The following is a 13,081-nucleotide window of genomic DNA, read 5'->3' on the forward strand; positions in this document are numbered from 1 at the left end:
ATATCTATCATTACATATTGTGACAAGTAGGAGACCTGCAATCTGTACCGGTGTTTAAATAAATGCAGTAGGTCAGGGCTCCAAACCACAGTATCGGAAAACAGTCCACCTCCACTTCTTCCGTTCTCGTGCTGCTGGCACATGCCGTTCCGCAACATAACTTCTCGGGGGCAAAAGTACCGTCCCGGTGCTGGCTAAGGTATACGGTGCTAAAGTAAAACCTCATTAAACTGTACCCGCTTAAACAGTAGTTTCGTATTAAAAGTAGTAAAGTCCAATCCCCGACTCAGCGGCCATTGAGCATAATGTGTTTTGTATCCACATAAACCGTAGCAGCTTATTGCATGCGTATCGGTTAGCACTTAGTGTTTCCACTTTTTGTCGCGCAAACACGGCGGTGCATCATCTCCATCGGGCAGCCTAGCAGGACAACAAACTTCAGAGATTGGAACAACGGCCTCCAAGCGCACTGTGCGTTTGTGCGTGAAGCCACATCAACATCAACATCATTTCGGCAGCGTGCCAGAGAGCGTTGTGGCGACGCACAAGTGAGGACTCGCATCATGCTGAAGCTTGGATAAAAAATACGCGGATGCTCAGCATAGAAGAAAAATTAGACATCGTTCGTGCTATCGAACGTGACACTAAGAAGTCGGCGCTGGCATGCGACAGGGATCTGCTGTTGACTATACAGTGTGTGGCATTTGGAATGCGAAGAAATTGGTTGGCAGTGCTGCTGCGACCACGAAGAAATGTCGGCTACGAGGTTCGACTTTTCGCCATCGTCGCCTCTGTTGTTGCCGAAGTGTCGGCAAGCAACAGTGATGAGGACGATACGGAAAGCCGACAGTGGCAGAAGCTGCGCGTTACGTCAGCCTCATGAATGCAATCGTCACGACGAGAACAGCATCCCGCAATGAAAAAGGCGCCCGGTGACTTCTGCAGCGCCACCGCGCGCGTGCACGGTGTGGGAGATATGGGTTTCTCCTCCGTACTCTTGGGACAAAGGAACGACAACACAGTAGTGCAAACCATCACAAGGGCATTTATTGCACCTTTCATAGATCAATGCCTGCTAGCCGAGTTGCTATCCGCAATACATGCCGATGGGCGCGCGATAAATCTAGAAGTCCGACTCACCGCGACCGGAAAACGAGCGAATATGTTCGCCCCATGCTGGATCCCAACGCCTGGTCATTCGCGTGTATGGTCACGCGAATGGTGGCACGTTCCAAGGCGGCCACGCGAGACGGTCTCGCAGAAGCATGGGTCGGCGCGGCACGGCACGTCCGTCCCGCTTGCTTCCCGAACCCAAAAGAGAGAGCGCCTTGTCTTCCGGCGGCCAAGTAGCCCCGCCTGTCGGCGGCGTTAGCAGCGCAACACTCGCGCCATCTCTCGCACTGCGCCCCAACCACATCGACCGCCGCGGGCATCACGCAGGCCACGCGGCGAAGCCACACTACAGGAGGCACGCTATGCGGGAAAAACATCAGGGGAGGCGCGAGGGTCGCGCGTCCCCACATCCCCCCAACCTTAAATCACTTCTTATTCCGGCGAAACATGTCACACAGTCTAACCTCAACACGTGCTTTGCGAACAAGGTGGTACATGCAACAGTGGCCGCGCCGAGGAAATGTCCACACGCTGTCCATAACATGCGAGCCGACTGTCCTTGGGATACACCGCTGGCGTCAGCCGGTCACAGCAGCAGCTTTGCAGACTTGACGGCACGATTCCAGGCCAGGACTCCGGAAATGGCGACGCAGTAGTTGGAACGAGCAAGCGTCGCTCGCGCCGACACGCCCTGCTGGCAAGAGCCGCCGTAGCTGTCGGTGACCGCCGGCTCTTTTGTCCGCCGCCGAGGGTTGTGAGCTGGATGCAGGAGGCCGCCGAAGTCGCTGCGCCGAACTGGCCACAGCATCACCATCGCCCGGGGTGACTCGATCGTAGTCCGGGGCAACAGCGCAGATGACGTGCATGTGACCGCAAGCCAGGGGTGACTCCAATGACGCTGCGTAGACTCAACACACTCAGCAAACACTACAGTAGTGGAAGGGAGAGGAATTCTGCATACGCATCGCCCACGTGGTAGGATGTTCAACTCGGCTAGCAAAAAATCGGGCAGCTACTCAGATGCTAAGTTCATGTGAACGAAGGTGGATTCCTTGAGCCGAACGAGTAATTTCAATTCGTGCGAGGCTAAATAGAATGAGGGAAGCAAATTGCAACGCCTCAACGCCACGGTCCACCAGGTTGTGTCCCTCCACGTGCGACAGGCAGCTTCGTAAAGCCTTAGGCCTAAATCGTCGCTACCCTGACAACAACCAGTATCCAAAAACAACACCCAAAATGGGCGCAAAACAGGCACCCGCGAGGAGACGTTAGCTCTGTGAGGTGGTCCTACTTCGCTCGGTGCACACAGCATCCGAGTTGACGGCGCCCACCGTCCCAGACGGTGTCGGAGCACCCGGTGCCAGACCGCAATACCAGTCAGCCCGTAGTGGCACCCGTGGCCCGCGGCCACCCGGCTCCCAGAGCCGCGACTTCATCCGAGTCAAAGAGATAGAAGAAGCTGTTTACATAAGAAATTCGGACCACCCACGAGGCTTCCGTACTCACTCGCTTCAGGCTTGCCACTGCTCCGCGGGCGCTCAGCCTCGCTCTCCGAGGATGCAGACCACGTGGCTCTCGTACCAACGAATGCCATTAAAGAAAACACTTGCGAAAAGGCTTAGCACGTTGACAAGTTCAAACACACTACAGCCAACGCTAGCGATCAAAATCCACGCTAGCACTACGCTTCGGTTCAAACAAAGGTCTCGAACGAAGCAAAACTGTTAAATCTATCGTCCGATGTCCCAAGAGCCCCACATTGGGCAGCTAGATGTGGGAGATATGGGTTTCTCCTCCATACTCTTGGGACAAAGGAACAACAACACAGTAGTGCAAACAATCACAAGGGCATTTATTGCACCTTTCATAGATCAATGCCTGCTAGCCGAGTTGCTATCCGCAACACATGCCGATGGGCGCGCGATAAATCTAGAAGTCCGACTCACCGCGACCGGAAAACGAGCGAATATGTTCACCCCATGCTGGATCCCAACGCCTGGTCGTTCGCGTGTACGGTCACGCGAATGGTGGCACGTTCCAAGGCGGCCACGCGAGACGGTCTCGCAGAAGCATGGGTCGGCGCGGCACGGCACGTCCGTTCCGCTTGCTTCCCGAACCCAAAAGAGAGAGCGCCTTGTCATCTGACGCCCAAGTAGCCCCGCCTGTCGGCGGCGTTAGCAGCGCAACACTCGCGCCATCTCTCGCACTGCGCCCCAACCACATCGACCGCCGCGGGCATCACGCAGGCCACGCGGCGAAGCTGCACTACAGGAGGCGTGCTATGCGGGAAAAACATCAGGGGAGGCGCGAGGGTCTCGCATCCCCACAACGAAGATTATGTGATGCCAATGAGGAATCTGCCATGCGAGTGTTTGCCAAGAAGAGGGGGCTGGCTGAAAAGCTGCCTCGCAGCTTCACTAAGTGTGAGGCCGCTGTCGCTGCTAGGCCGCTGCGGCATCAAACGAAATAACACTTCTGTCGCGCGAAGTGAATAAATACTGAATGTTTCTTTCCCCTTTCATCGCACTCTCTCTGAGTTCAGTTTTTGACAGGTAAGTGGTTGATCTCATGCTATTTTGGTTAAACAGTACTACTGCACTTATTCCGAGCTCCGGCCAACTGCGGTTTAACGAGGTTTCACTGTAGTTCCGAGTGGTAGAGCTTGAGCCTTGATATGTGTACAAGTTTTGTGGCCGGGGCTGCCGGCACAGTGGGGCCAACCACAGGGAAGACCTCGTATGTCAAATCAGTCACTTGGTGCATCAAGCGATAGGGTCCAATGTAACAGAACAACAGCTTTTCGCAGAGGCCCGCGCAACGAGAAGGCCGTCAGGGGAGGACCAGTGAGCCAGGATTGAAATGGTCATCCTGTGATGGTGGTCGTAACTTGTTTTTGTTTTTAAAGTCTGAGATGCTACATTATGGTCACAGGTAGTGCAGCAGACAGGCATCCAGGGTGTAGCAGCAAGTCGCAGATGAATCTGTGGGAAGCAAGGAACCAAATGGAAATACAATACAATACAATAAATCTTTATTGTGCATAAAGAAAACAGGGTACATATAGCAGGCCTACCAAAGCCTCGGAGGGCTTGACTGGCAGTGCCTGACAGTCAGGTCACAGAAAATTGCACAGGGTTAATAGCGGAGTTAGCTATTAGCGGGTCGGAGCAAAATGGTGAATAGTTATACAAAATGTTACGTTAAACATAGACAATTCTAAGTAGTTTCTTAATCCCACGTCTTGTGTTTGCTTCTAACGCAGGCGTTGGCAATTTATTAAATATGGCTGGAACATTGTATTGCCGCGGTCTCCCTCCGTACTTTGTCGCAGTCTTGGAGATGACGTAGGGTTCCTTCTGACTTAAGGAGCGGACAGGCGTATATCATGTTTTAAAATCGTTATTCCAGAAGTGTTTAATTACAACACTTTCGACAATCAGGGAAGTTAAGTTTGGCAAATTCAACAACGTAAAGACTGTGTCACCGGAAAACATGTACCACAAATTTGTAGCTGCGTTTGATGCTTTTAGGCAGGCGACAACACGCTTGCTTTGGACACAAATCGTAAGCCACTGTTGACAGCAGTGAACGTAAAATTGAATTAATTCTTGAGTTCCATCTAAGAGTACAATCGCCATACACAGTCAAGCCATAACGTAGCACACTGTAGACTAAAGCATGGACAATCATTTTTCGAACGGAGATTGGCATAAGACATCACATATTGTATAATACACAGGAGACCGCACGCAGCCTTTTACAGAGGTGGGATAATTGCGAGTTCCATAAAAGATCACAATCAAAAAGCAACCCAAGATACTTAACAGAAGATGCATTTTTAACAGGTTGACATGTGCATTCACAACAGTCCAATGTGTGTAAGAATAATGATGTCATAGGCAGGATTTTTTTCATGGGGTTATGGAAACAGACAAGTTGCGTTTTAGAAGGGTTGATGCTTATTAAATTAGCCGCAAACCAGTCCATAGCTTTAGTTGCCTCATTCTGTTAGGAGCTAATTGCATCAGAGTAATTAGTTGCACAGGATACAAGAACAGTATCATCGGCATATTGATATATATAATTACCTACTACACTGGACAAATCATTCACATAAATGTTAAAAAGCAGGGGGCTTAATATTGAGCCCTGAGGGACTCCAGAATGAATACAGGTAAAAACACTTAAACTATTTCCCACCTTTACACACTGTCGTCTATCCTGCAGAAAGTTAACAAATTCAACAATGATCCACGAAGGCCTAGGAGAGACAGTTTCTGTAACAAAATGTCTCGACAAACACTGTCAAATGCCTTAGAGGCATCCATAAAGAGGGCACATGCTACCAGGTTACGGTCTAGTGTCAAGTTTAAAAGATCAGAGAACGCTTCTAACAGTGTTTGTGTACCCTTCTCCTGTACAAATCCATACTGATGTGTTGAAATACACTATGTTTATCTAGAAACTGTGTTACCGTAAGAGCCACATGTTTTTCTAATATTTGATCTATACAGGGAATTATCAAAATAGGTCTTTAATTTTCAATACTATTGCATGCACCTTGCTTATGAAGCGGAATTACAATTTGGGTTTTCATATCAACTGGAATCACACCACCATCCAAAACAGAGTTTAAAAGATATAGCAATACACGTTTAATTGTGTCAAAATTTCTCTGGAGTTCACTGACAGAGATTTTGTCGAAGCCAGGTGATTTATTCCTCTTAAGATTAAAGACAATGGACCTTAATTCATCAAGCAATAGTAAAGGAAGATATGCGGAATCTAGCAAGCTATCTGTTAAAATACACCTCGATGGTCGCTGTGTCCTCGATCCTGAGACACTTGAAAAGAACTGATTAAATAAGCTTGCCACAGTTTCGTCGTCTGCAGAAAAATAAGATGAAAGGCGCTGTTTAGGTGTTGAAATGTTGCCGTCTCTAAGATTATTGATTAGGGACCATGTTTTCTTTATGTCAGATCGAGCTTCTTGAAATTTCTTTCTAAAATAAATGCACTTCGCAAGTCTGATCATTGCATTCACCTTGTTTCTGGCACATTTATATCCTAAGTGCGTGTCATTGCAGTTTGACGACTGCTTGGTCTTAGTCCACAAGTCTTTTTCCTTTATAGCAGATAGGGTTTCGCTGGTCATCCATTTCTGGCTCAGGTTACGTTGCCTGATTTTGACAACGCGTGTTGCCGCCTGCCTAAAAGCGTCAAACGCAGCTACAAATTCGTGGTACATGTTTTCCGGTGACACAGCACATAAAAAATTATCCCAATCATTTTTCTGGACTAGTTTATCGAAAAGCCTTGGATCAATTATACAAATTTGTTTGACAGAGTTAGTAGCCTCTGATAACAAAGGATTCACAGTCTGTTTCAGTGAACAGCAGACGAAGTAGTGGTCAGAAAGCTTAACCTGGGCAATGGTAGATTTTACTTCCAGATTATGGGCTCTAACATTTACATGATCAATGCAGGATGAAACAAGATTAGTAGCCTCTGATAACAAAGGATTCACAGTCTGTTTCAGTGAACAGCAGACGAAGTAGTGGTCAGAAAGCTTAACCTGGGCAATGGTAGATTTTACTTCCAGATTATGGGCTCTAACATTTACATGATCAATGCAGGATGAAACAAGACTTTGAGATAGGAATTCCTCGCGAGTTGCTGCATGGATTGTCATTTCAATTCCCCATTTACACAGTGTATCTAGATAATCAGCAACTATTCCTACTGTTGGACGTAACGTATCTATATTAATGTCACCTGTGAGGCAAATACATTCATCGGTTCCTAGACAAGATAACGCAGAGTCGAGCTAAGCCAAAAAAAGACGCCTGTTACCGCACGGGGGACGATATACAGAAAGCAAGGCCAATGAAAATCGAGGATTAGATAAGCGGAGAGTAACAGTTTCGGCATGGTCGAAAGGCATTTTACTTCGGAGACTGACCAAGTGTTTTTTACGAAGACTGCCACACCTCCACCCTTCCGGACCGGACGAAAAAAGGAGAATGACTGATAGCCCAATAGCGCGAAACTAGAAAATAGATCTGGCGAGATATTTATCTCGGTGAGTACGATGACATCAAAAAGCAGTGGAACAGAAGATAGAGTGGCTACTAAATGGTCCCAGTGCTTACGAATGCTTCTGACGTTTATGTGGGTAACATGGAAAGCGTCGTTACCCGGATAAAAAAAAATCGAGAAAACCGAGAGGAGTGCATTGTGGCCATACAAAAGTGGAAGGTGAACAACCTGCAGTGTAATGGCACGAAGAGTAATAAGCGAAGATGACAAAGGGCAGTGCACAGTCCCAATGCTGATGATCTGGCACATACATAGCGAGCATGTCGGCAAGTGCACGGTCTAGACGCTCAGTCAGTCCATTTGTTTGGGGATGGTAAGCTGTTGTGAACTGATTGAGTGGCGCAGAATTGTGTAAAATCGTCAACAACTTTGGCGAGCAAGCGATGGCCACGATCTGTTAGGAGCTGACGAGGAGCTGTGACGAGGAGTTGTAGAATAACATCTCGAAGGAGAAAATCGGCGACATTGGTGGGGAAAGCTCGTGGGGAGAGCTCGTATGATAGCGAAGCGAGTCGCATAATCTGTTGCGACCCCAATCCATCAGTTGCCAAGTGCTGACACAGGGAAAGGTCCAAGTAGGTCCAAGCCAATGCGAAAAACGGCTTGCCAGGAATGTTAGTTGGCTGGAGTAGGCCAGCTGGACACGTGGAAGGTCTCTTGCGTTGTGACAGCTCTTGCAGGTTGTAACGTATCATCGAATGGAACGGTGAAGGGCAGGCCATTTAGCAAAGTTGAGCTGTAAACCGGCTTCTTGGAAAACAGCAAGAATTGGGGAGAGGCAATGGAGATGGCTTTTGAAGTTGGGCGAATAAGCAAGAGCGTCATCAAGGTAGCAGAGGCAGGTGGACTTAAGACCTTGTTTTGTATGATGGCACGTTCGGGTGCTGGAGTACCCGAAAAAAGACAACCTCGTCTTCCGTTCTCACGCTGCTGGCACACACAATTCCATGACAATATGTTATGAAGCGTTGCTTATTAAAAGCACAAATGGACCATTAGGAGCAAATAAGTAGTTTCTTTGCATGCACAGGACTCGTCAGAGAGTGCAAATGATCACTGTATAGCCTGTAAAGTAAGGCTACCTAAGTGACATAGCCTGCTCTTCTACGCAAGTTGTGTTTTATGTCTATAGTACTATGCTCGCAGGAGTGAAAATGTGCTTTACATTTGCTCCAATTTTTTGTTTAGTTGGGCGGAGTTGACGCTTTGAACTATTCAAAAGGTATTCGAAAAAAATATTTGCATTATGAATAGTGATTATTCTGTTGAAGACTGAATAAAATAGGACACTATTCGATTCCTTATTTGAAAGCTTTGAATATTCACACACCTCTAGCATGGACTGTGTAAGGCTGTCCCCTGTGTGTGCTACTCAGTAAGACAGCATTTGCAGCCAAGGTCGCTAAAGTCTGGGGGTTTTCGCAAAGAAAGCTTTGCTTGAAAGACAAAAACAGAAATGCACACTGAGAGCACAGTTGTAACGTCAGCAACTACAAGATTGCTGGGGGTGTGTGCTTGAAGCAGTGCACGGGTAGAAGAAAATTTTACGAAAGGCCGACTGCAACAAAATCTTGAACTGTGTAAAAAAGTCTAGTTTAACATACTGTGGATAAGAAAAGCCTGCATTCAAGATTTCATATTTAAATAAGCATGAGTGGAGGCATCTCGAAGTCGCAAAAACAGCTGATTTGGATACCAAAACAGGGAAAACAAAATAAAGAAAGAACACATTTCCGCTTTCCGAAGGCGACGCACTACCTAGAATGCATGGTTCCTCGGCATGACCTGCGTGATAAGGCCGCGGTGCACTGAAAAATCTCTGCGGCATGCTGGCACTCGCTTCATAGCAATAACCACTAGGTTCATGTGTGATCTGCTGAGGTACTGTTTAAAGGCTGCTAACAAGAAAACTACGCAATTACCAGCCTTGAAGCTTTTCTATGCGTGCTTTAGTCGTACATAATACTCATTTACAACAAATTTCGCATAAGTGAAATTTTAGTTTTTTTAGTTAGTTTTTGAATGGAAACTCCATCTAGTTCATGTTGTTCTTGTGGAGGTGGCAATCTTTGGTGGTGAAGTGGCGCCTTGTCTCTCTCTGTGCAGAACCAGGAGGCGTTTGTGCGAATGCTGAACGAGCCAAGTCCGCCACCGGGTGCAGCAAGCCAGGGCAGTGGTGGTGGTGGTGCGCCAGGTGGTGGCCTTGCAGGCCTTGGTAGCGGAGGAGCACCCATCGAAGTCAACTACGGCCAGGTCACGCCACAGGACAAAGAGGCCATCGAGAGGGTCTGTTGTCGTTTCGTGGCCAATTTCTTTAAAAGGGACACTGAGACGGTGCAGTTTTCAAATACTGAATTGGTCAGTGTGGGCCACGAAGGACGCTACAACAGGGGATGTTTGTTATAAGTGCTTGCATTGAAAACAGCAGAAGATGATCGCAGCCAGGTCTGCTGTAAAAAAAATAATAATAATACAGTCAACGACCGATTTTTCGGACCCTCTAGAGAACGTAAAAACGTCCGAAAATTCAGGCAGTCCAAAAAAATGAATGCATGCAAAAAAATGCACCCTTTTTATTTTTTTCTCAGATCTAGAGGTAAAGGGCGAAGTAACAGGCTTCCGAAACCCTGCCACAGCATCAGTGAAGTGGCTATAAAAAGAGGCGTTCAAAAACTCTGTATGCAGCCGACTGCCGGTTTATTATGTACATGTGCATCGTCGGGCAGGCGGTGTTATTGCTGCATTGGCTTGAAGAACTTGTTCATTGTTGTTTTGACGGCGTTCCGGTTGCATGCGATCATATTCGCCTCGATCTGAGCAAGGGTCATGTCAGCACTGTACACCGATGAAAGAGTCAACAGTGCTCGCGTCAACTCGGCGCCTGTAGGTGGCGCAGGCATTGGCTCCTCATTTTCAACATCGGAGTCTTCTGAATCCCCCGCAACCCGACGGACTATTTCCTCGTCAGTCAGTTCTGCGCGGAAGTCGAGCTCGTTGTCAGCGTCAACAAACTGTTCAAAAGTTATTTCCGTGGGTATGGAAACCCCAGCAGAGCGGAGGTCGTTGATCACGTCGTCCGACGGTACTGCTTTCCGCGCTTCGATGCCATCGGCGAGGACGACGAAGACGGAGTGGGCGCCATCGAAGGCAAGCGAAATCCTCAAGTTGCGAACAGTGGAGTTCGCTCACGAGCGTCGAAGCACCTAGGCCTAGCGTCGCAGAGCACACTTGACACAACAGACAACCACATACCACGCTAGCCAAAACGTGGCCTGCGCAAACAAACAAACAAAATGGCGCCGCTCCGGAAACTCCGCCGGAGGCGGAAGTGCGGCGATGAACATAGCCAGCCTGGCCAGGTCAAATCGGTGTGTGACGACTAGATTCGGCTAGTTGTGCTTCAAAGCGGTGATATGCTTCGGCTGCAAGTGGATTTCCTTCTCAAGGGCGCTACGCGAGGAGCCAAAAATTCCTTCCGTCCGTCAAAAAGTTCGGAAAATTGGACGGCGGGGGGTTCGAGCGTCCGAAACTTCAGATGTCATTATACATTGATTCTATGGGGCTCGTGGCGGTGCCGCGAAGACGTCCGAAATATCAGGCATGTCCGAAAATTTGGGCGTCCGAAAATTCAGTCGTTGACTGTAATAATAGTGCCACTGCGGTACCAGTGTCCATTTCTCGTCGTGTCATGAGCATGACAGATGCTGTAAAAGACTTTCAAATTTGCAGTTGTTGCTCTTCAGTGTCATTGACTCGTGAAGTATTATTAGCAACACCTTTCAGATACTTTTCTTTTTTTTACATGTTTCTCTGCATTCACATAGACATGTCATGGTTTTCAAAAAGTGCCAGCAAACAGCTTGAGGCTCCCTGTGAAATAAATTCGCGATTTTAAACAACTTGACTTGCCATCCCGGCCCTGCGAAAGGGGATGGAAATTTTGGCAGCACGCCACTGCCCATAGGGGTGCTGCAACAACATTGAAATCAGTTGATGGGCTGGTTCTTTTCTATAGGAAAGGCTAGTGACGTCGCTCCCATCAAGCTGCCGTTGGCGCGGCAGCTTGCACAACAGTAATTTTTGGTGGGAAACATATGTGGGTAGCACTACGTGCTTTGCATTGTTATTAGGAGTGCCTTAGCATCAGTTATGTGGCTTGGGTGCACATTTTCTTCTTCAATGAAACTTCATAGAAAATTTATTGTTCTGTATATTGTAGACGCGATTCCAAAGAATGTGTGCACTGTTCACTTCGCATTGCTGAATGCTTGAAGCCTCTGCCTTGAGCCACTGCTCCTAGCCCGCAATGCCGCTGGAATCCACCCACATTTGTGCTAACAGATGCAAACACAAAAAATGCCAACCAAATAGAGGCTAACAGCTTTGCTGTAAAATTGCACCTATTGTGTTTTATAGTGTAACTGAGCACACTCCAATAAAGTCGACTTCTGTTAATTTGACCATGACGGGACCAGCAGAATAGGTTGAATATTCCGGCAGGTCAAATTGAATGAGAGGCTGAAAAAGTAACGCTGAAACACACGACTGATTCATTGGCAGTATTCGCCATAGTTCTAAAACCTCCCCAAATCAAATACGCACCTACCTTTGATGGGTTCACAATTGAAAGCCAACGTAGAAATGACATTAGAGCCCCTTAACAAATGATAGAATGTGTAAGTGTGACTGAACGAGGATGTAGAAAGAAGCACACACAGATGCAGCGCTGTCTCGCGTTGACACATTCCATCATTCTACCAACTAGCCCGCCAGCATGTTTTATCCTAAACAAAGTAGAAATCAAACACGCACCCTATATTTTAGCAAGAAAAACTTAGCATGCTTCCGATTTTGGCAGTAGGAAAAAGAAGAAACCAGCTAACTTTACCTTCACTGAGAAAATTTGTTCACCTTATGTACATTGTCATCGCTCTTGTGCAGCATTTTATTGCTGTCCATTAAGAACCACAACATCCTGTCCTTCGTGCGGTCTACCGCATTGTGCCTGCATTTGTCAAACAACTCTGGAACAATTGGAAACGGGATTGTGGCCCACTCCTAGACTAACCACTTGGCTAGTTCGTCCTGCAATGCATGCAGTTGTCCAGAATGGTCAAAACATGTGATGTAACTTGTTGCCACTAGCTTACCATGTAAAGTAAGTTATTGTGTGATTGTGCTTTTGTAATCAGATGAAAGCAGTACGTCATCTTGCAAGGTGAAAAAACTTGTTCCGCCACCATCCATGGTCGCCATTTTGTGAAGGCAATGGCTATGACGGTGGCTAGGCTATCTCTGACAATTGAAAGCTGGGAATGTTGTTTTGGCTTCCTATCAGATTACACTGACCAAGGAATTATCGAATTTTCTTGGAAAGAAGGCACATTAGAATCAGGTAATAATACTGTAATAATTCATTGTGAGCCCCCATTTACGCTTCAAAGTCTTCCTGGGGCAGGCCAAAAATGAGCGTTTTTCAATGAGAGATGACGCACGTTCACCGCATTCACTGTGCCCTAAGCACTGCCAAAACAGTTGACAACTGCAGTCACTATTGAGATCAGGTATGTGGGTGAACACCAGCCACCTAAATTATCCAGCAAAGGCTAATTTCAGTATCAAAATAACAAAATTTTGGACCCATAGAAATGCATGGGCGCCGACCTGGACTTTTGGTCGAAATTGAATTAACGGAGGCATACTGTACTGGCATTTGGCATGTGTGTAGTGTTTATGACCAATTGAGGTATGTTTGGCGTTCTGGGAATACTGCCGCTATTAAACTAATTTTTGTCCCTGCTTAATTTTACCACCTGGGGTTCTTTAACATGCACTCAATGCACAGTTGTAAATAATAATCCCGCCACTG

General features: G+C 47.3%; 1 protein-coding gene across 1 annotated transcript in view; it reads left to right on the forward strand.

Annotated features, from left to right (window-relative positions):
• Nucleotides 1-13,081, forward strand: part of LOC126517595 (UV excision repair protein RAD23 homolog A-like) — an 89,908-nt gene that overhangs the window by 75,277 nt on the left and 1,550 nt on the right. The window contains exon 8 of the mRNA XM_050167364.3: nt 9,319-9,498. Within this exon, the coding sequence (XP_050023321.1) occupies nt 9,319-9,498 (180 nt within the window). The remainder of the gene's footprint in view (nt 1-9,318; nt 9,499-13,081) is intronic.

The sequence above is a fragment of the Dermacentor andersoni genome, chromosome 11 (assembly GCF_023375885.2).
Source record: "Dermacentor andersoni chromosome 11, qqDerAnde1_hic_scaffold, whole genome shotgun sequence".
Lineage (NCBI taxonomy): Eukaryota > Metazoa > Arthropoda > Arachnida > Ixodida > Ixodidae > Dermacentor > Dermacentor andersoni.